Below are 22,781 nucleotides of genomic sequence, written 5' to 3'. Positions count from 1 at the left end.
CAGAGAAGCAAGAAAACGCGTCTGATAGATTTCATGTCAAAATAATCTAGCCCTACCAGATGTAGTTGTCTTCCACCTGCCTGAATTACATTTTTGTTTCAGATTCACTATCTGCGCCTCACCACGGCCATCCTGCATCATGAGAAGTCCAGGAAATACCTGCTCAACAACGTCTTATATCCTTCAGTTGTCATTAAAACTTCTTTAACCTGGGCCATGTTTTTACAACTCTCGGAGTCAGAGAGGATCAAAGTAATGACCTTGTGGTTAAAAACTAAGATCCTTCCACTCTACATAAACACACCGACCAAAACAGTAACTGTTAGTGGACATACTTTGATCCATCAAGGATTATGTTTCAGACGTTACAGCCTGTTTACCTGCTGCAAGCTCAAGGTACCTGTAAGTTATATATAGATCCCAGGTTTCATCTTTAAGTAATCATAAGAAATAGAAATATAATAACTAATTTTATAATTTGAGAAGTTCAGTTTTCATCAATCGTTCCTAATGGCATGAAATCTGGAGTTTATATTTCTTTTGAAAATTGTGTCATAAACTCTCCTTAACAGACGCTCACATTCGACGTTCTGCGTTCGGTCGTGTTCTTCTACATTAAGACTCCTCTGAGAGTGAAGGAGGCAGGGCTAGAGGAGCTCATCCAGACCACATGGTGGCCCACACACTTCGACAAAGAGGTAAAATGAACTCACCTGTTTCTAATCCAGCGTCTCAGGGAATCAGTCTTTGTTGTGTTTTATCAGACTGTGAGTTCAGTTGAGATTCAGTTATCACTCAAAAGTCAAGCTTTGTCAGGTCTGTCCTCAAGAGGAGAAGAAAACTACTTTAATGATGTTTTTTTGTTGAACGGAGGTCTGTGAAGGAGGATTAGATGATGTTTTTAGGTCGGACGTTCTTCACGGAATGTTCTTTTTTTCCTCAGAATTCTGAGATGAAGACATACATACATACATACACATATATATACATTTATACATAAACATAAACATAAACATGATAATAAAAGAAACAAAATAAGTTCATTAATAATAATAATAATAATAATAATAATAATAATAATAATAATAATAATAACAATTAAGTGTTGAGTGTGGAATATGTTGAGTGATGTTGACATACATTTAACGTTTAGAGTACAGTGAGGGAGTGTAAGTGCCGTTAGGGGACATAAAGGGAGAGGGGTGCGTGCGTGCGTGGTGTGTCTAAGTAAAAGAAGTTGGTCTATTTGTTTGAGTTAGTACTGTGGATTGGGAACAGAGGTAAGTTTATTGATGAATGTAGACCAAGTTTTGGAGAAGTCAGCTGATTTGTGATTGAGAGAGGCAGAAAGTTTTTCTAGGGATTTATGTTCTATTAGCTGATTCTTCCATTGAGCAATATTGATGAGCTTTTTTTATTTCTAGTTTAGGAGGATTGTTTTCTTGGCGATAGCTAGAAAGGAATTCTGGCTTTGATGTCAAAATTCTAGAACACCTACTTTTGCCCTCCAAACATCAAGTTATCCTTCTGCTGTTACACAAAGAAAATAGGTTTTATTGGAAAAAGAGAGAAGAGGGGGAGACAGAGCTGGGAAACTGAAAAATTGAACAATAAAGAGTGAGGCTTAAGTGTTCTGCGCAAAGATCCTCAGACCAAAGCTTCAGCTTTCTCAGCTGAATGTCTGTCTCTGTCCGACCGGTTAAACAAACACGGATTGACTGAATTCTTGTCTTCCCCGTATAACTTCTGATTTTTATTTCTGACATTTCGTCCTCTCAGGGGAAAGACGAGCGAGATCCCAAAGACGAGAGTGCAGATGAGCGACTGAGACGACGAGCGTATGAGAGAGGCTGCCAGAGACTCAAAAAGAGGATCGAAGGTGAGACTTTACTTGACGTTTGGGGATGGGATCGTGGAAATTATGGCTTGTTGTCTTATTGTTTTTGTACTTCAATACTAGGGATGTACAGTATTTTGTTGTAATAGCCACTCACTATGTCTCTGCTTTTGTGACTCCCAATCTAGATCTGTCACTGTAAATTTGCAAAATTTCTCAATAAAAATATTTATAAAAAAAAAATACTTTACTTGAATTGAATTAAGGCAACAGGCTGTTATCATGTTTGTATTCCTAATGTAATCAAAGTTCCTAGTTCTAATTTAACCCAGGTAGCTGAGTTGAGCTTGTTTTCTCGTCTCTCAGTCGTTGAGGAGTTGCAGGTCCAAATCCTGAAGCTGCTGCTGAATAACAAAGACAAAACCACGGTACGTACGGCAGGATTTGAAGCGTGTTTGTGATTGTACATTAAAGACACACCTCGCTCCATGTGTTGCTTTCAGGAGATCCATTATATTGATGACACAGAAATGTAAATTGGTGGAGGATCTCTTGCTTCTGTCTCTGCACAGTTTGGTGAACTCATTAAAGAGCAGGCAAAGCAGACTCTAACAGTGACAGATAGAGAGCTCTGGCAGGAAACACAATTAGAAATCTGCAGTGCAGCGTGCCATTGTGCACGCTCCGCTGGCGTCGGCCTGATTAAACGGCAAAACACTGAATCAACATTGTGGAGATTGGGTTTGGTTGATGTACTTGAGTAACTCTCCTCACTGCAGCGATGAAAGCTAATTTAAAAACTCCTGATCTGAGCTGCGGCTCACATGAAGTCTGTGCCACTGTCAGCAACGTGGTGTTTAATTAATGTTCGTCAGACTCAGACATACTCTGGAGCCGGCTCTTTTGCGCTCCAGTGTCTCACATTGTGTGTGTGTGTGTATACACCGTGGGAGGCTGATTCAACACAAATATCTCCGTCTGATAAGTTTTCTCTGTGTGTCTGTCAGGGTGAAGCGTCCCGCTACATCTTCCTTAATAAGTTCAGGAAGTTTCTACAAGAGAACGCCAGCAACAGAGGGGTAAGAGGATGCGGCAGGAGCCTCCTTAGAGCTACAGTGTTCCCACCTGTCAATCAAGTCAGCTGTGCCTCTCATGGAAAACTCATAACCTAATATCTTTTAAACTTCCGTGTTATGAAAAAATCTGCCCCCAGTACATTGTGTACCGATTAAGAAATAAGCTCTAAGTCCTATGTAAACTTGTCAACCTTCGTGTCCTTGCCATTTTTGGCGGCTGTTGTGTATTTGTTGCTTCCCCCAAAAGAAGTGCTTGTGGAGACGTGTGCTGCAGCCCCCAGCAGAGCGTCTCCGCTGTGCGCAACACCTTAAGCTGATTCATGCTTTAAACATAAAACACCTCCCTGATAGCTTAATGTAATATGACACCACATGATGTTTGTTCCATGTGATAGAAAATCGAAAACAAAAATGCGTGTTCGAGCAAGTTCTTAAAACCAATTAATCGGTACCCCCTGACAACAAATTACAGAAGAAATATGATAAATAATAATGGAAGGCTTCTGGCGACCCCCTTCATCAGTGTCTCATGACTCCTCCAGGGGGCCCTGACCCAAGCTTTGGGAACCACATATATGGAACATTGAACATAAACTCTGAATAGCTGCATGTGCCAAATAATCAACATTTACTAGCAGTAACACACAAAAAAGGAAACACTACAACCTAACAAAATACATGTATTATTATTATTATTATTATTATTATTATTATTTTTATTATTATTATTATTATTATTATTATTATTATTATTATTATTATTATTATTATTATTATTATATAGAGCTCTGTTAATACAATAACTCACCAGCGTTAACAGACATGCAGGGCTATGGAGTTGTGTAAACATTTCACTGTAGGTTTGATTTTTGAAAAGTCAGCACAAGCAGCAGAGTCCTCCCGTCCCTCCTGTCACTCAGTGTGGTGTCACATTTCCAGACTTCCTCCTGATCAACTCAATAACATTTAGGGTTATAAATGTTTTTGTCAGTGGAGTCTGGAGGCTTTCAAGGGAGCAATTCAAAGCCTCTTTGCAGGGTTTGTTTGTATATACGTATGCGTTCTTTCTTTATAACAAGAAAACTATTTTTACTAGTAAGCTATTAAAACATTTTATTTGTCATTAATCCCTGAAATAGATCTAATTAGGGCCCAGGTCTAAAAATAACAACAGCTCTCAGGCAGCTAGTCCCGTCTGTTATATGTCTGCCTATTTCAAAAGCAGATGGACTTAGTTCTCATCATAACAATAAATAAATCAGTCAGTCAAAGTGGTGATTAATAAGGTGGGAGGAGGAACTGTTTATGAGCTGTAAACATTTGTAGCTTTGTTTTATCTGGTTGTATTTTTCTACAGGAGTGTTTTGTCTATTTGTTTTTGATGTAGCATATTAAACTCTGTGTGTGTGTGGTTGTGTGTGTGTGCATGTGCGTGTGTGCGTGCATATATTTTGTGCAGCATCCTACAGCTCTCTGCCCTCCAGAGTACATGGTGTGTTTCCTCCATCGTCTCATCACGGCCGTGAGGGCCTGCTGGGACGAGAGCACCAGGAGGAGTCCTGGCAGCATCAGCAGCGAAGGTACGGTCGTCTCTTCCTGAATGATTTTGTAGTTTGAAACTTGCGGCTAAGTTAAGCAACAGCAGCAGGAGAGTACCTCACGTCCATGGAGGAAGGGGCTAAAGGGGACATTACAGGGTTGTTATTAACACAGTAATGTGTAAGGGCGACTTTACAGAGTCATCAGTTTGAAAAGAAGTCAATGAGAGAAGTCAGGAGCAAGGTACTGATTCAGAAAACCTGACTGCTGTGTTCACACTTCTTATCTTTAAAGTGAAGTTAACTGTTCACTCATGTTTCTCACTTTAGTGTTGAGTACCTGTGACCCTGGTTTATACATTCAAACAGACAATATGTGTGTGTGAGAGTTTACCGAGTCCTCTCTGAGCCGCCCTAATAATTACTGAGACTGTCTGCAGAACCACTCTCTGCTCCCTGAGATTAATCCTCTCTCATCTTTTGTCTTTAATACTTCTTCTCTTTGATCTTTTTTTAACCCCCATCACCAAATAATCTCATCCCCTCTTCCTATCTCCCTCTGTCGTCTCCCTCCAGAGGCCTACGTTCCTCCTCAGCTCTTCTACAACGGGAAGGTGGACTACTTCGACCTGCAGAGACTCGGCGGGCTCCTCTCCCACCTGAAGAAAACACTTAAAGGTTTGTATATATCTTCTCTGCTTGTTTTCAGAGAGGTTTGGATTGAGGTATTTGGTTTACTCTGTTAAAGGTCAGACAACAGAGCTGAGTCGAAGGAAGAAGAAGAGACGAGGAGGTGTTCCTGTGATAAGAAATGTCTGATTAACAGATTTTACAGGAAGTCCTCTTCTTTGTAGCGTTGAGGCGAACACTTGCCTTGATGCTCCAGGTGCTGAGAAATGGAAGTGTACAAAAATGCAGTTCCTCAAGTGTCCACTAGAGGCTGTCTGGAAACCCTTTTAATGCCAACTTTAAAATGCACATTTACTCAGCAGAAGTCAACATGTTTACAGCCTGATGCCTAAACACTCTCTGTAGCTGTCATCTGTATTCCCACACACTGCTCAGATGATCTTATTTCATAATTCACCTGTTTTAATTTTAACCCACAGAGTTATGCACACTCTTGTGTGATTAGCAGCGTGGCTGATTTGAATGACAGGTTGGTGCAGCTGTTGTAGTTGTTTGCGTGGAGGCTTCAGACCCACCTCTGCTCCTTCTCATTGCCTGCAGTTAGGTTGATTCCCTGACTGAGGAAGCTTTAGGTTGTGATGGTGTTGCATCAGCCAACACCAGCTTGTTACGATGTGTTTACCTGGTGTGTTTCTTCCCGGTCTCTGTTCTGCATGCACGACTCTCAGCAGGGATAGTAATGACGTGAGATGACTCACTCTGCAGCAACTGTGCTCAGGAAATCGATGTTATGCCCCACACAGCACAAAAGACACCTGCGAAGATGTAACCGACTGCAATCAAACTAATCAGAGACTGAATTCGTTGTACATTTTTGACGATAGTGTGGACTAGAGCTGGGCGATATTGAAAAAGATGTTATCATGATAACATTTTTCATATCAGTCGGTATTGATCATTTTCACAATAGATACCAAATCATTCTTTCATGTCATTTTAAAGGCAGATTTTTTTCTCATGAGTGAAAGTTGAAGACACCAGACGGTTTGTTAGCTTGTATCTGTGATTTAGTGATCTAGTAAATAGCCAAAATATCTTAACTGATGAAGTTTAGTGGCCTTTCTTGTCGAGCATGTTTTTACTCTGCTTTGAGCTGGTAGATTTTGAGTTTTCTTCAGTGTGGCTGTCGCTCGTTTCAGATGTGTTTACATTCCGCTCCAAATGCCTTTAAACCCCGCCTACCTCTCACCCTGCAACATGATTGGCTGTTCCGCACCGACTTTTTCTGTTTAATGTTGCGTTAAAGACACACTAGCGCCCCCTCCCTTTCCATATGTTGGAGAGTGTAATTACAGGTTTAATATGTCAACATTTTATTCTACATTCGTTATATTTCTATTGAGAAAAATAATATCACAATAATTATCGTTATCGTTTTATCGCCCAGCCTTAGTGTGGACTAATCATTGCATCCCTGATACTGATGGCCCCTTACGACCAAGTTAGAAGAGTGGATATTACTATAGAGTCAATTTGAATGCCTCTCACTCCTGCCAAGCGTCGCTGACAGCCATCCTCCTGTAGGTTTGTCTGATATTGAATTGTTTACATTGTTTATTGTTTACTTATTTCAGCAAATATCAGTAGTAAAAAAGCGGTTAATGATAATCCTTTGCAACCATTTGCCTGAAAAACAAAAACTAACCACTGACAGATGCTTTGTGTACACTCCTTTTATTTGACTAATTTTACTAAATTTATTTTGAATATACCTCCATTTATTTGCAATCTTTGGAAGCTGCACTGATCCCTTCCTCATTCTTATTTTTTTTTTAATTATATTTTTTGGCATTTTTGTCTGTAATAGACAGGACAGCTGAAGAGGAAAGGGGAGTAGTGAGAGGGGGAGGACATGCAGTAAATAGTCAAGGCTGGAATCGGACCTGCAACCTCTGCGATGAGGGCTATAGCCTCTGTATATGAGATGCGTACTTAGACCACCAGGCCAAAGGCATGCCTGTCTTCAATATTTTAATGAACTGCCAGGAAAGTCTGCAGAAGAGGACTCATGGAACAGTTTTTTTTGTGACGTCTGTACCAGAGCGCTCACACACTTCATATTTTAGCTGCAGGACAACACTTAACACACACATACACTTTGCAGAAACACACCTCAAAGCGTGTGACACCATGAGTGCCGTAGAGATCATAACACTTTAGGAGAGATACCAGATTAATAAGATAATCCCTGCTTGATGCCGCTGATCCCCACTAGAGGGAGTGATTGTTTTGTAGCAGCATGAGCTGAGTTTTCAGACGGACATTAACCACGAGAGTTTGAACATTAGGTCTTATTTTACTCTCAGTGGGATTGTTTTTGTTTACTTCCAGTCCTTTCCTCCATAATATAAACGTCTCACATCATGTGACTGAGTCGTGTCTGCTCTGCTCTGTGAATACAAACCAGCGCAGTGACATCATTTAAAATGATTCATGTATTTTTAACGGGTTTCATGAGCGTGGAGGCGGCAGGTTTACTCAGGAGCTCGACAGCCGTGTACACGTTAAATTAAGACAAATACAAACAGAGCTGAGCCACACTGGACGGAGGTTTCATGCAGAGGCTTGTGGACAGGTCTGGGGGACTGCTGTGTAATGTGGATTGATGGTCCTCGAGCAGACTCACTATATGAGCAATGAGCAGCTCAGTCAGAGCGGGAGAAGACGGAGAGGAACGGCTGGAATCAATTACCTGCTACAGTGACTCGTTCATTTCTATTTGTCCACAGAGGCTTCAGCAGCAGCCGCTCACAATGAACCTAAAGTCTGAGGAGATCCAGGAGTCTTTATCACGTAGCTTCATCACACGTCCTTTAGCAGCCGCTCACACTGAACCTAAAGTCTGAGAACATCCAGGAGTCTTTATCACGTAGCTTCATCACACGTCCTTCAGCAGCCGCTCACACTCAACCTAAACATCAAGAACATCCAGAAGTCTTCATCAGACTGAGCTTCATCACACTTTCTTCAGCAGCAGCCCATAATGAACCTTAACAATGGGAACATCTAGGAGTCTTCATCATGTAGCTTCATCACACTTCCTTCAGCAGCAGCCCATAATGGACCTTAACAATGGGAACATCTAGGAGTCTTAATCATGTATCTTCATCACATGGCATTCAGCAGCAGCTCACACTGAACCTAAAGTCTGAGAACATACAGGAGTCTTTATCAAACAGAGCTTCATCACACGTCCTCTGGTGTAGCCAGGTGTGAGATTTAAGGAGTATCTTATGCATACAGTGGAACTATCTCAGCTGCAATCCCTGAAAAGTTAGTACAATATAAACCCTATCCTTAATTAGAAATTACGTTCATGATTGAACTCATGTAGATCTGTGTAACCCAGTGCTGGTCATCTGTAAAAGTCTGTATCTGGATCAGCTTGGTTTTCTTTAAAAAAGGACCAACCTAATCTGGATTAGTTGATCCTGAATAGCAAGAAAAAGTGATATAACATGTGAACAAGTAATGGGTTCTTCTTGAGCTCCACAGACACGCACCACTCTTAATGAGTGCCGAGTCTCCTTCAATCACCCATACATACAATTAAATAACACAAACAACACATCAACTTCTGCACCAGAGAAACAACAGCTGCATTGCTTCTTGTTTTTATAGCTCAAACTTAAAGCATAAAATAACTTTGGGACCTTGGTTTGGTTTGATCTAGACGAATTTCAGCCCTCAGGAAAATGACTCTGGATCTCTAGTGATCGTATTTATTATGAAGTGACCATAAATTTGGCTGCATGTCTCTTGTCCTTCCTTCCCTCTCAGGCTCCGTTTTTCTTACTGAGCTTTAACACTCCACTTTTTATTTCACCTTTTTATTTACACCTTCACTCTTCACTCTGCACACCTCCTCCTCCTCCCTCCCCCTCCCTCTCTCATCAGCGTTTGTGTGCAGCCTGCACCTCTCTACCTACATTTAATCAAACCTTGATTAACTGCCCCCGTCATTTAGCTCTGTAAATCACCCGCTCATTCATCACACATGAGCCACTCTCATGATGTTGTGTCATCTGTCGTTAACCTAGCTTGGACTCGCTTATTGATCAGCCCACTGATCAATGTGAGTGAACGCTGAGCGGAGCTTTTCCATCAGTTCAGAGTCCACGTGAGAGGGAGGGGAGGAAGCTTCTGCTCGTGCTGCTTTCACCGGAGGAGAGTCGTTTGTTTGATTAAAAAATTAACATAGAAATTCTTCCATCTCGTGCCCTGCATGTATTATTTCTTATTAACCAGTAGCTGCTTTAACAATGATGCACTGTGGCTGTAACCTGAGGTGTTTTTATTCTAGAGGTTTATAAGGATATCAAGACACGCAGGGGAAATATTAATCCTGCATCAAATTACTCTTTTTGTAATATTTTTACCCTCCTTCACAATCGAGTGCAGGATCCAGGGCCTGGTTCTTCATAAAGGTATAGCTGATCCAGATTACTTTTTTTTGCAAAGAAACTTGATCCAGATGCAGACTTTTAGTATTAAATCTGGATTATCTGAGCTTTAAATGAGACCATATACTACATTTTTTTAATTTGGGGGTGCCAAATTCCACACAAACTGAAAGATACTCACAGCTGCTTCAATTGAATAACTTGAATGTTTGATATTGATGCTATTTACTAAAATATTCAATAACAAAGCTTGTTTTTTTCTGCTTTAATATTGAATCAGATAATATATGAGGGATGATGTATAGTGATCAGATGGTAGTTATGCAATATAAGGTCTTGACAGGGTGATAAGGACCCCAAAGCAGAGGGGAGGGGTCTTGTCTCATCATATCTAGATTCTAATTTTACTGTCAAAAGCATGGCTTTTGATGTACAGAATTATACCAGCGGTTACAGGGCTTGGATGAGTCAGAAGCATTCCATTCTATTCTGCTTTGATTTGTTCCGTTCTATTCCATTCCATTCCATTCTATTCTACTTTGAACTGTTCCATTCCATTCTAATTTGATCTGTTCCATTCCTTTCCATTCTATTCTATTTCATTCTATTGTACTTTGATCTATTCCATTCCATTCTGCTTTGATCTGTTCCATTCCATTCCATTCTATTCCATTCCTTTCCATTCCATTCCATTCCAATCCATTCTATTGCACTTTGATCTGTTCTATTCCATTCCTTTCCATTTCATTCCATTCCATCCTGCTTTGATCTCTTCCATTCCATTCCATTCTATTCTACTTTGATCTGTTCCATTCCATTTTGTTCTATACTATTACATTCAAACACTTTTACCACAGAGTCAACAGGCAGAGGGGGATGTGACAGACCGCTTACTGCTTTGCTATGGTTGTTGAGATATAATCAGCATTCTTACTTGGTTTTAACCAATCAGAATCAAGTATTTAAAACAGATGGGTAATTATATCATACATAGATTTTCAAAATCTTACACAAACAAACACAGAAGAAAAACAAAAAAAGGAAAAAAAACCAACACAAAATAATCATTTACGAACGTAAACTCAAACACCGAAAAGAAAAACCTGTGTTATTATCTAAACTATTGATCCTTTTTGTTTCTGTGATCTTGTTTTTTGGCCACAGCTCTCTTGTTCTTTCTCAGTGATCAGTTTTTGTTCCCACTAACAGGTTTGTGGTTACGCTGCCAGTTCCTCTGGTTCATGTTCCCTCAGTTTGTCTCTAATCTGAGTCAAATCTTCAACTCTGCAGTAATTCAGCAATTCAAGAAAATAAATGCATTGACAAATGAGGTGCTTTTCAACCGCAGTTTTGAGAAACTGCATTTTGACAGCAGGAACCAGGGTCTAAATTTAGTTCTGGGTTAGTTAATCTCCCCCTGAAAGGTCCCTGCTTGGGGGGTAGTACTTACCAAAGGTTCAGGAACTGTGGGGGGTCGGATAGAGTACACTTGGTTTAATAACTCCTGAACATTCGTCTTGTCTGAGCCTGATAGTGTGAATGCGTCTCTGTCAGCTACCGGTGTTACAGTCTGAAGAGTGACCCTGTAAACTGGAAACCTTCAGACGTTTGTGAGGGATGCATCCGGCTGAAAGTCTTCAGTTAACAGTTGCTCTTTAAACTGAAATCTCTCTCTGCTTTGACTTTTAAAATCTGTCTTCTTGCTTTAAGTCGAGTGTTTCAGGTGTTTTGAATTCTCTTTATATCTAGAGCTCATCTCCTTCTGAGTGTTGATTCAGTGAATCCATCTGTAATAAAGCACGCTCAAAAACAGCACACGAGGAGTCTCCTGCATGCTAACAGGCTAACTGTTATGTCACTACTGGGTCTGTCTCCTATGGAGTCATCTTTGTTGTATGCCTTTGTCTTTGTCTTACTGCCTTCTACTGGTCTGATCGTGTTGTGCAATTACTTTTATTGCTTCTCCATACGTCACTGGTCTGATTTGCATAATCTCAATGGGACTTCAGGCCGCAGTGGGAACTACAGTGAGCCACAGGAACCACTTAGTTCCCTAAGGAGTAGTACCTGGAACTAAAAGTACCTGGTACTACTGGTCGAAAAGCACCTTTTTGTCACCTCCCAAAATAAAGCTATGAAGTTTCCTATTGAACCGTTGTCATTACTAAATGTGTCTTTTCTTATTTTACCAGACGACTTGGCGAGTAAAGCCAACATCATCATTGACCCTGCAGAGATCCAGGCCTCGTCCATGGATGACCTGGATGAGGACGAGGAGAGCGGAGCCACACAGGTTTGCCTTTTTTTTTTTACACTTTTTAATAGGATGGGTGTCATTCTCAGAATGAATAACACTAGTCTTTATTTGATGATAATACACTGGGTGATAAACTTTTTAAAAAAAAAAGGTCAGTATGTGGATCAAGAAAAACATGGAAGCTAATTTTAGGATTATAAGTGAAACATTCAAGTCACAAATATAAATGTAGTTGTTCGTAATGTATAGTCTAGTCTAATCTAATCATTTTATACTGTCTGATTTAATTTCAGAGGCCGTTTGGAGCAGCAGCAATGGGCGGCGCTCTGGCGAGGCCCAGCTGGTTGAGTTCTCCCACTCTTGGTCGAGCTAATCGTTTCCTGAGCACGGCCGCTGTCAGTCTGATGACCCCCAGACGACCCCTAACTCAGCCCGAGAAGGTGAAAGTCCGGACCCTGGCTGTGGAGCAGAGGACGGAGGAGGACAGTGAGTAATCACGGGAGTCAGAGCGCGGGCCGCCGCACATTCCTCAATGCCTGACAGACACTGAATGAGCCACAAAGTCAGACAGACAGATTATTGTCTGATGTTAACATAATCTGGGCCTGGGCTCCTTCTGCTGTGAATCTAGATCACCAAACTGCACATCTGTAATTTCTAATCTATCTTTTAACCCTGTGTCTTTTTTTTTCTCTTTAACCTGAAGTCGAGGGGAGCCACGGTAATGACGGCCTGTTGTTAGGGCGACCGCTGGAAGAGCCTGATCAGCAGATTGCAGACAAGTCTCTGCTGGAGATCATCGACGGGATCGTGATGATGTATAACCTGAGCGTCCACCAGCAGCTGGGGAAGGTGAGCATCTAATATGGGATTATAATCTGAATGCAACACATTGAGCAAAGCGCTAGTTCAGGCGGGCCACAAAGTCGAGCTTGGCGTACAGAACATCAACAAACCTGATATGGACGTGCTGGACTCCAGCGGCAACAGCTACGACTACTATTACTATCCGTCTCATCACTATCATCTCTCTCTCTCTCTCTCTCTCTCTCTCTCTCTCTCTCTCTCTCTCTCTCTTTTTCTCCTCTATCCCTCTTTCCAACCCCAACTCAGTCGAGGGAGATGGCTGTCTAACATGAGTCTGGTTCTGCTCGAGGTTTCTGCCTGTTAAAGAAAGTTTTTCCTCGCTGCTGTAACTAGCTAAATACTGTGAGGTGCAATGCTCATGGGAGATTAAGATGAGATAAGACTGAGTCTTACCCTGTCTTGGTGTTGGGTCTCTGTTAATAATTTAACATAGAGTACGGTCTAGACCTGCTATGTTTGTAAAGCATCTTGAGACAACGTTTGTTGTGATTTGGCACTATACAAATTGATTGTTTGATTGATTGAAGTCAGTTCAACATCTTCACCCCAGCTCCTCCTTCCTGCTGTGTCTGATTTACCAGTGTCATATGTATCACTGATGCTCGCTCTGTTCTGTACCCCGGGGGTCTTTGGTGCCGCTCTCCCTGCCTAAGGCTTTGGCATTCCACATAGGCACATGAAAAGGCAGGGAGCTCCCAAAGCCGAGTCATTCCACCAATTTATTCTATGAAATAATGAATCTTTTTGATGAGAGCGGTCCTGACTGAAGTAAAGAGTTTTGTCCGTGGTTGAGGAAAATATAAATTCTGTTGACAGCTACATGAAAACGAGATAAATAAAAACGTCTCCCTCTGTCGCAGCAGTCATTTCACACTCCTAACTCAAAACATGAATGTGCAACTCAGACTTTCAGCTTTAACATTATAAAAGTCACATTTTGTCTCCCAGTATATGCTTCATGAAGCCTTCAAATATCTGTGACACTGTAGTAACAGCAGATTCAGCTTCTGATGATAAGCAGTTACGACCGGCTCCTGTCGGCTTTCTATTCGGACAGTTCATCATGTGACGTAAACATTTGCCAGGATTTGAACATGAAAGGTTAATGTTGCATATTTTATTCACATGTAAGAGTCTGACCTTCACATGAAGGCTGATAAACTCAGGGATTGTGGAGCCGCGGCTTCATTTCCTGCAGGCTGACTGAACTGAGTTCATCCTGTCTTTAATGACACCGGTGACTCCAGGTGCTGTTTTCTTTTTATAGCTTCTTAAAAAGACATTTCACCCTGAAGAAATGTCAGCTGTGGTCTTCACAATCCTGTTTACATCTTTTTAAAACTAAAACTAAAACAGCTAGACCAAAATTTAGAGAACGATAGCTTCAACAGGTTTGGGAAAATGATGCGTTTGAAGATGCTCCAAGAAACGACATCACAGCTCAGCCTCTGTGCCCGCTCTCCGCCGGTTTCTCAACAAAGAGGTCGAGCTGTAAAGCTTCATGAATCCTCATGAAGCAGTCTGACCTCTACAGCTCATGTATAAAGTCTTAGAAATATCAATCCCTCTGATACGTTTGATTTATCTGGTGAAGTGTCCGTTCTTTAAGCATCTTGTTTGTTTCCTGTGTTCCCTCTGACTGTTGTAGATACTTGTACCACTCTCCTCTCTGCCGTCTATGATTGTTTCATCGCTTCTGTTGCCTGCCTTATCCCTGAGTTATCCTCACAATATCTGCTCGGCTGTTGAATCAGAGATCGTTCCCCCTGACGCACGCCCTCTTGACCTCTCTGTTATTACAACGACTCCTTTTCTTATTTCCAAAGCAGAGCTGCCTTTAGAGCTCCATGATATCAGGTGAAGATGAGGCTCTGAGCTGCTCTTTGATTTATCTGTTAGGGTCTTTGTTAAGAAATTGCTCTATACAGATTTTACAAAGTCAAAATCTCTATTGAGGTTTCCTCTGTCGTCTCCTAAAACAACAACAGCTCCTTTTGGATGCAAAAGTCCAAAGTTGGAGGATGTTCAGGTGACTTTATTGGTTGTTTTCTAGATGTCATAGCCTCAACCACAGCCTCCTGTCCTCCTGCTATTTATTTAACCAAACTCTTTTAAAGTTGCGTCTATAAAACTGCTCAATGCATCTTAGAGTGTGATATGATAGCCTGGAAAAGATAAGGCTAATCAAACACCTTGATTGCAATTATCAAAACTTGGTGACATTAGATGATAAACAAAAGTTTATCTCTCAAAACACTCAAATGATAATAATATGCATTAAAACCAAGCGGGAACCTCCGGCCGCAGGAATTTAAGCCAATGCGGTGTTAAAAAGTGCAGTTTCTCAAATGTCCATTTGAGGCTGGCTGCGGAAGTATGGAAACCTCTGGAAGTATGGAAACCACATACACACCCATTGAAAAAACATGTTTAAAGCCTGGTTAAAAAAACAAGTGTAGTCTGAATAGCTCATTTCTCTATCGGCACACGCTGTACGGAGGATGAATTTTCTCATAATGCGGCAATTTTGAAGATATTAAGATTACGAGTTTTCCATTATGAGAGGCACAGCTGACTTGATTGACATGCGGGAACACGGTAGCTTTTGGTGAGGAGGCTCAAAGCCTGCCGCTAGCTCCACAGCAGTAAGGTTGACTTCAGCATTTCCAATATGGCTCCCACCGACGACTGGCTTCAAAACAGCATTTCAGAGACAGATTGGTGACGATACTACGTCCATTTTTTATACAGTCTATGATTTAAGCTCAAACACGCTGACAGAGCTCTGCAGCTATGTGCAGCCTGCTCTTGTTTTGCATCTGATTATGGAGAAAGACCATCAGTGTGTTCACTCTGCAGAGCTCAGAGCTGTCCACACACAGGTGACGATCTGGATGGAGAGAGGATACTTTTTACCTGTTCATACCCAGCTTACTATTATTATAACAATAGTGATGTCAAAGTAGTATAAACAGACTGATTAATAACAGAATATTAGTACATGTTTACTGAATGAAAAACATGTTGATCCTCTGGGAGTTGTGAATAATGTTTTGACCAGTTTTTGTGTCTTCATGTCATGATACATTACAATATTAAATAAATCAATCAGTGTTAAGAGTCCAAACACTCAGTGTGTTGTGTTTCTTCCTCAGATGGTCGTGGTGTCAGATGATGTTCATGAATACGCTGTTGCACTGAAGGACACGGAAGAGAAGATTGCTCGATGTCCTGCCAGGGTAAGCTCAGTCTCGTCGTCTGTTTTATTATTTTATATAGTTTTTCATGTGTGTCTCATATCTCTTTGGACTCGTGTCGTTATTTGTCAGGTTGAGTGTTATTAATTCTCTATTTACAGACTTGGCTAATAAAGGTGTAATCTGTAGTCAAGTCTGGATTTGGAAGTGTTCTAGGTTCTATTTGTAGTCCAAGTAGTATCCACCAATCAGGTGTCAGCAGGCTTTGGTGTCTGCAGGAAAAGCAGTCTGTATCAAGAACAAAAGCTGGAGGAACACAATCCAGCATATTGACATCCCGGCTCCCATGGTTGGTAATCTGAGGAGAATTTCTTTCTCTCTATAAACAGATATCTGCACGAAGAGCAGCTAACAATGTTTTCTAGATCAAACATTTATACTGAGACACAAATCTGTTTGATGCTGTGTCACTAAAGACAATCGACGTTTAGATTTCCTGACCTCCTGGAATGCATCAGAAATGATGGATCCCACCTCCATTCAACTAACAAACATTGGAAAAATAGTTTTCTTCTCCTCTTGAGGACAGACCTGACAAAGCTTGACTTTTGACTAATCTGCATCACAATGTTGTTATTTCAGCAAACTTAAGACCTTAATTACAAGAACATCAGTTTCTGTTTCTGTTTCAGGCTCATACCGCTGAAGGAAGCCTCTGTGGAACTTACCATTTACAGTGAAACTGAGACACACCCCAAAAAGATGAATGGGCACTCCTCTGGGGGATGTAATGAGCCAGGAAGTTAAATTTGTAGACATATTTGGAGGGCTGGATTTCTCTTCTCTTTTGATCTCAACGTACGATCACTCGTGAAGTCGTTAATTGGACTGTAAACAATGCAGCACGGAGAGGGAAGCCTTCAATGGAGGTCGTTAGATACACCAGAAATACCTAGAAGTTCCCAGAAGCATGTATCATTGTCAGAGGATAGTGGATGGATCCAGTGGTTGTTGTTGAACCGTGTATGAAGTGATGTTCGTATGGAGTTTGCTCTTAAATAACAAACCAAACTTCAGGCTGTAACAGCGCCTGTGAGTACCGTAAAGTTCTAAAGTTCAGACGATCTGTGTTTGTTTGTTGGTGTGAGTGACGATAATTGGCCGTGCTCCACCTGTCAGCCTGTTCAGAAGGCTTGTCTCATTAGCTTCGTGTGCGGCACAGGAGTCGCCGACACACTTTACGACAACCGATCAGAAGAGAAAAGGTTCTGTTATCTTTTTCTCAAAGTTAAGAGTTAAGTAAGAGGAAATCAAACACCTGGAAGTGTTGGCTGTGTGGAGCAAATGTGAAACTAAACCCTGTAACATATTAATATATTAAAACATAGATAGCAATCCCAGAACCCTCTGAGTTTGATCTGTCTCTGGGGTCAAAATGTTTGGTGTTTGGGTTTAATATCTGCAAAAGAAAAACCTGGAACTTTCTCTTCCGTCTGGTTTATTGTCCTCCCCGTGACTATGTGATTAACCGACTGCACGCTGTGTTCTCTCTCCCTCAGAGACCCGACATCCTGGACGAGCTCCAGAAGAGCCAGAAGGTTTTTGCAGAGAAGCTGAACCACCTCAGCAGGAGGCTGGCCTGGATCAACGCCACCATCTACTCCAAGGTGATCAGCTCTCAAACACACACACGCACACGCACACACACACACACACACACACACACACACACACACACGCACACGCACACGCACACACACACACACACACACAAACCCACACTGACCTCTGTTAATTCCTCCTGTTATTCTGTTGACTGATGCCCCTCCTCTTACTTGCCAACAGAAAGCTTATGTGGGTTTCCTAACACTGTATTAGATGAAGGTCCGGCTGAAACACGATGATTCTGCTCTGAGGGAAAAAATAATGCTCCCTTTTGTTTTTGTTTCTCTCAAACAATCACAAACGTTCCTTGTGTCTCTGCCAAGCATGCATTTAAATGTTCTCACAAATTAGCATCAGGATGGAACTTGTTTTGGAGGAACAAGAGAGAAGCAGCCGCAGCATGAACACAGATAAGTCCCTGCAATAGAAAACAGCGCACACATGAAAAAAGACAATGTAAGGCTCATCTTATTCCATGATCCAAATCTCCGACAGAGCTGGACATGAAGGGAGCTCGGGGATGTCATGGTGTGATACATATCACTATACGGGGTAATGCGGTGGAGCTCAGTAAACAACAATATCAATCCCTGTTTCAATATCTGAGAAAAAGTCACTCATGATCCAGCTCAGACTTGTAAGGAACTTTTCATTCAACAATAATAAGAGTGATAAAGTAGAATAAAGTGAAGATACAAGAAGACCCTCACACCACAGTCCATATATAATGTAGAGAACAGGACATGAATAATAGACGCTGCTAACAAACTAATAAAACGTTATCTTTAGATCTTAATGATCAAAACTCAAGACAGTAAACTCATCAAACAAAAATATAAGAAATCAATAAGATAATAAAACACACAAAAAGTATTAAGTGCTGAGAGGTACTCCTTAAAAAAACCTCCCTGAGCAGATAAACTTTCAGAGTCAGTGACATCTTTTAAATCGCTTCTTAAAACACATGTTTACTGACTTGCTCTTAAACTGCATTTTTTATCATATTCAATTAAATTAAATGAATTTAATGAATTTTACAACTTATTTATTTTAGTATTTTATTTATTTAAAATAGAATTACTTAGTATTGTATTCATTTATTGTATCAATTATTTATTTATTATTTCACAATTTAATTTATTTATTTAGAAAATAAATATTTTGTTTTTGTATTTACTTATTGTATCATTAATTTATTGATTGGGTTATTCATTTATTTACTATTTTGTTTGTTTATTTATTTATTTATTTATCCTTTTTCATGTATTATTTTAATGCTTCTAACATATTTATTTGTTCCTAAGACCACTTCTGATCCCCTTTATTACTCTTATTTATTTATTTATTTATTGATTCAGTCTTCCATCTATTGATTTTATTCTTTTCTCACTGCTCTCCATCCTTTTATCTATTTCTATTTTTTCTGATGTCGTCTTCTTCTTAAAGCTTTTATGATTTCCTTTAATGTTTTATTACCTCTATACTAACAGTGATTTATTGCTACACCGTTTTATAACTTTATTCTGATTAATTTGCATGTTTTCTTTTGAACCTTTTTAACATTTTATTGCATCGTTACCACTTGGTAACAATGTGAATTTCTACTCTTGTCCCTGTTACAGGTTTTTTTGTAATCCTCCACAGTCTCTAGCATACTTTGATCGTCAAAGCACTTTGTAAACATTTGTTTTTAAAGGGGTGTGGTGGGGTGACCCGGCCTGAGGCGATCGTCCAGCGGAGCAGTGACCAGAAATGAGGCTTCGAACTCAGTATCAAAGTTTACACACAAAGTTTATTCATGCAGCATGAGAGAGAAGTTACAGCGTACTCAAGAGCATCTGAAGTTCTCCGCCGAATGACAGAGATGCTCAATACTTTATAGTTCTCCAAAAACATAAGGGAGGAGAAAGGGAGGGGGGAAACGTGTATGTGTGATCTTAATACAGTTGTTCATACGTAAGGAAAAACAAAGGGAGGGGGGAAAGGGAGGGGGGGGAACAGGTGTGGGTGAGTTGCAATCAAGGGTGAGCAAAGGGTCATGTCAGGTGAATATAGTACTCGGGAAACAACAGAGACATTACCTTAGTCTAGTGGTTTACAAAAAGCACACGTCTGCACATAATCCTATTCATGTTACGACGTTTGTGGTTATCAAAAGCCTATATCAACAATTCTTAAAAAGTGTACGTCGGCTCTTTTATCTAATACAAAGCGTTTGGCATGGTTACCAAAAATCCCCTTTGCTTACATTCAACTGCAATATGAGGCTAGGGTTGGTTCTCGGTCTTTGCAAAACAACTTGCTGAAGATGAATTTACCACCTCCGAGCTGAACCTGCCTTGAACTTGCAGAAGCTGGGGCTCTGACCTCAGTCTCACCTTTATTCAGAGATCTGCACAGATCTCTGGCCTTATGCCTTACTATTTGCTGGTTTCTTCAATAAAACATATAAAATGGAAAACATATGAATATAATTGTTAAAAGAAGAATACATGAGCATAAAATACATGAGCATAATAAAGAAATTAAGCGAGATTCCACAGGGGCTATATAAATAAAGTTATCATTATTATTATTATTGTTATTATAAGTTACAGTGTGAGGTGACGTCTGCCTCTGCACAGACCCTGGCCTCTGTCTGTTTTTCTGTTGATAAAATATGCTTCATGTTTTATATGAAGGATTTTCTCAGCTGAATGTGTTTAGTGTTTTTTTATGAGCAAAATTTGATCAAAGTATAAGTTTTATCTTATTTAGGGCACAATTTCAATACTCTTACTTCACCTATGTGATATGAGACTTGTCGAACTGAAATGATCTGAACCTGTGAAATTATCTGAACCAGGACAAGATGCTGGACGTGTACTGGCTGCTGTGTGTTTGCATCAAGACCATCGAGCACGCTGACAACACGGGCTGCTTGTTCGCCTTCGCTCCAGAGTTCTACCTCAACGTGGCCATGAACGCCTACAGCGCCCTCAAGAACTACTTCAGCCCCGCAAACAGCATGGAGGAGCTCCCAGGTACGAAAACAAACACCTTTCAAAACTTGTCACACTTAACCCAAACTGCGGGTCACAACTCTCTAAACCCCAAATCAAATCTGACTCCATCTCATCTTAAAAATACAGTTTTCCACTGTTCTTAAGGGTCCCTGGTTGTAATGCTGTACAACCACTAGACGGTGGCAGTTGCACTTCTAAAAGCAGTTCACTAATTGCATTTTATAACAGAAGAATGCTAACTGCAGTGAACTCAGTCAGTCCTCTAACTCTGACAAAGTCCACACCGTGTTGTGGTTTGTGTTGAGTTTCTTCACTTTTTTTGCCGTCTTTTTCACTCTGCTCCGTGTCTCTGTTCTCTTACGGCCAAATTCCACCAGATCCATTTCCAGTCCATCTATTCTAGATAGACACTAGATCCGCTCCGTTGCATTCCGGCTACGTCCCTGATCCGGCATGCCGGAGCCCTCAAGACTTCTATTTTTGCCGGATTGGAACATGACGCATAAATCTCGACAGATTTAGATCTGACCTGACTTCCTGTCTTGCTCGACCTGCTCTGTTGAGATTAATGTATTGTGTTCCAGCATCCGGCAAATTAGAAGTCTTGCGTATCTGATCTGGAGGGCTTTGGCGTGCCGGATCAGAGACCCAGCCGTAACGTAACGGAGCGGATCCGGTGGAAGTTAACACATTGACTAGAACAGAAACCTATCAGATCTGGTGCCGTGACAGATCGGAGACGGATCTGGTGGAATTTGGCTGTTACACTGAATTTGCAGCCGAGTAATAAAGGTGACCTGTTGTGAGGATTTCACATTGTGTTACAGCTCCGTGGAGGTATAAGAGGCACAATGTGTGAAGTAGCAGGAAGAGCTTCATTTACACGCACCGCCCTGCCTCCTCCACGGTTTCACAGTGATCCCTTCTCCCCCCGTTACTCCTCTTGTTACTCCCTCCGTTTAAAGATCATCAATTTAATGACGCATTCCTACCATGAAGAGTGATTGTCGTGTTTTTCAGAGGGTTTAGTGCATGTAAGAGTCGTCATTATCACGTTACTGTTTGACTAAAGAGTCTCACAGAAGGATTAAAAGTGACGGTGACCATGGTGAATCAAAGAGAAATGTTCAGAGAGTTGTTCTGTTTTTGATTTAGATGATGAGTATTGAACTCTAACTTTAACCAGTTTGTAGTTTATAAAAGAAGTCCTGACTCGCCTGTCTTGAAGAGTAAAATAAAGGTACGTAAAAAGACAAACTGATGAAGGTGAAATGACCATCAACAACAGCCTGTCAGACTTCTTCTTCTGCTGAATAATCATCAGAGTTCTCTGCTCCTTTGATTTAAATCCATTGACGTGTGTCCGACCCCTGGAAGCTCACGTTGTGGCTGTGCAGGTGGAGGCTGGGTGGGGGTCTACGGTGTCAGAGCCCTTCATTAAACTGTACCACGCTCACCTTACACATTGATTTATCGACCCACACACTCTCTCACACTCTTCATCATTACCTGTGTGTCACATGGAAGCTGCTGCCTCAGCACGACTTCATGTGTGTGTGTGTGTGTGTGTGTGTGTGTGTGTGTGCGTGTGCGTGTTTGTGTGTGTGTGTGTTTCTACCCACAGGTTATGAAGAAACCTTGACCCAACTCGCTGCAATCCTGGCCAAACACTTTGCTGATCCACGCATAGTGGGGACAGGTAACACAAACACCCCACCATGAAACATTGTTTCTTCTCTGCAGCAGCAATCCGTTTCTTTCTCATGTTTGCCTGAAGATCATCTTTTCCTCCTGTCATTTATCTGTCATACTCTCTCTCTCGTCTTTCTCTCCCCTGGCTTCATGTCCTACAGCAATAGATCAGCTGATTGTTGTTTATGTTCGCATTCCCTGCTCTCTTAATTTTCTCCTCTTAACAGAAACACACAACAAATGTTTTAAACGAGACCAAACATGCCGCTCTCTCTCTAAGATTTGACATAAGCTACATTGCCCACCAAACGGCTGTTAGCAGACACTACAACCCAAACAGCACTGCCTCCTTCATGATACTCAGGCTCTGATAATGTGAGCTCCAGATCCTGACAGTGCTGACACTACATACTCTACGTATTGGCCCCTGATGGCCCCACATTCTGATCATGCAACTAGAAGGACAGTGAGAGTCATGACATCAAGTGGAAACCCCCCTTCACCTTGGTTTTGTCAGATTAGGCACACAGCACCTTAATCGTGTGTTCACATCA

The 22,781-nt window shown here is 41.1% G+C and overlaps 1 protein-coding gene across 3 annotated transcripts in view; it reads left to right on the top strand.

Annotated features, from left to right (window-relative positions):
- The window catches only part of LOC117819030 (E3 ubiquitin-protein ligase RNF123), a 152,814-nt gene that overhangs the window by 11,279 nt on the left and 118,754 nt on the right, over window positions 1-22,781 (top strand). For all 3 annotated transcript variants that reach the window (XM_034692239.1, XM_034692231.1, XM_034692243.1), the window contains exons 15-28: window positions 103-176; window positions 581-698; window positions 1,780-1,879; window positions 2,204-2,265; window positions 2,845-2,916; window positions 4,373-4,493; window positions 5,028-5,129; window positions 11,737-11,837; window positions 12,095-12,287; window positions 12,508-12,653; window positions 15,824-15,907; window positions 17,425-17,532; window positions 20,376-20,553; window positions 22,160-22,234. In XM_034692239.1, coding sequence (XP_034548130.1) covers window positions 103-176; window positions 581-698; window positions 1,780-1,879; window positions 2,204-2,265; window positions 2,845-2,916; window positions 4,373-4,493; window positions 5,028-5,129; window positions 11,737-11,837; window positions 12,095-12,287; window positions 12,508-12,653; window positions 15,824-15,907; window positions 17,425-17,532; window positions 20,376-20,553; window positions 22,160-22,234 — 1,534 coding nt within the window. The remainder of the gene's footprint in view (window positions 1-102; window positions 177-580; window positions 699-1,779; window positions 1,880-2,203; window positions 2,266-2,844; window positions 2,917-4,372; window positions 4,494-5,027; window positions 5,130-11,736; window positions 11,838-12,094; window positions 12,288-12,507; window positions 12,654-15,823; window positions 15,908-17,424; window positions 17,533-20,375; window positions 20,554-22,159; window positions 22,235-22,781) is intronic.

Source organism: Notolabrus celidotus, chromosome 1 (assembly GCF_009762535.1).
Source record: "Notolabrus celidotus isolate fNotCel1 chromosome 1, fNotCel1.pri, whole genome shotgun sequence".
NCBI lineage: Eukaryota > Metazoa > Chordata > Actinopteri > Labriformes > Labridae > Notolabrus > Notolabrus celidotus.
This window is presented reverse-complemented; position numbering and strand designations above follow the sequence as displayed.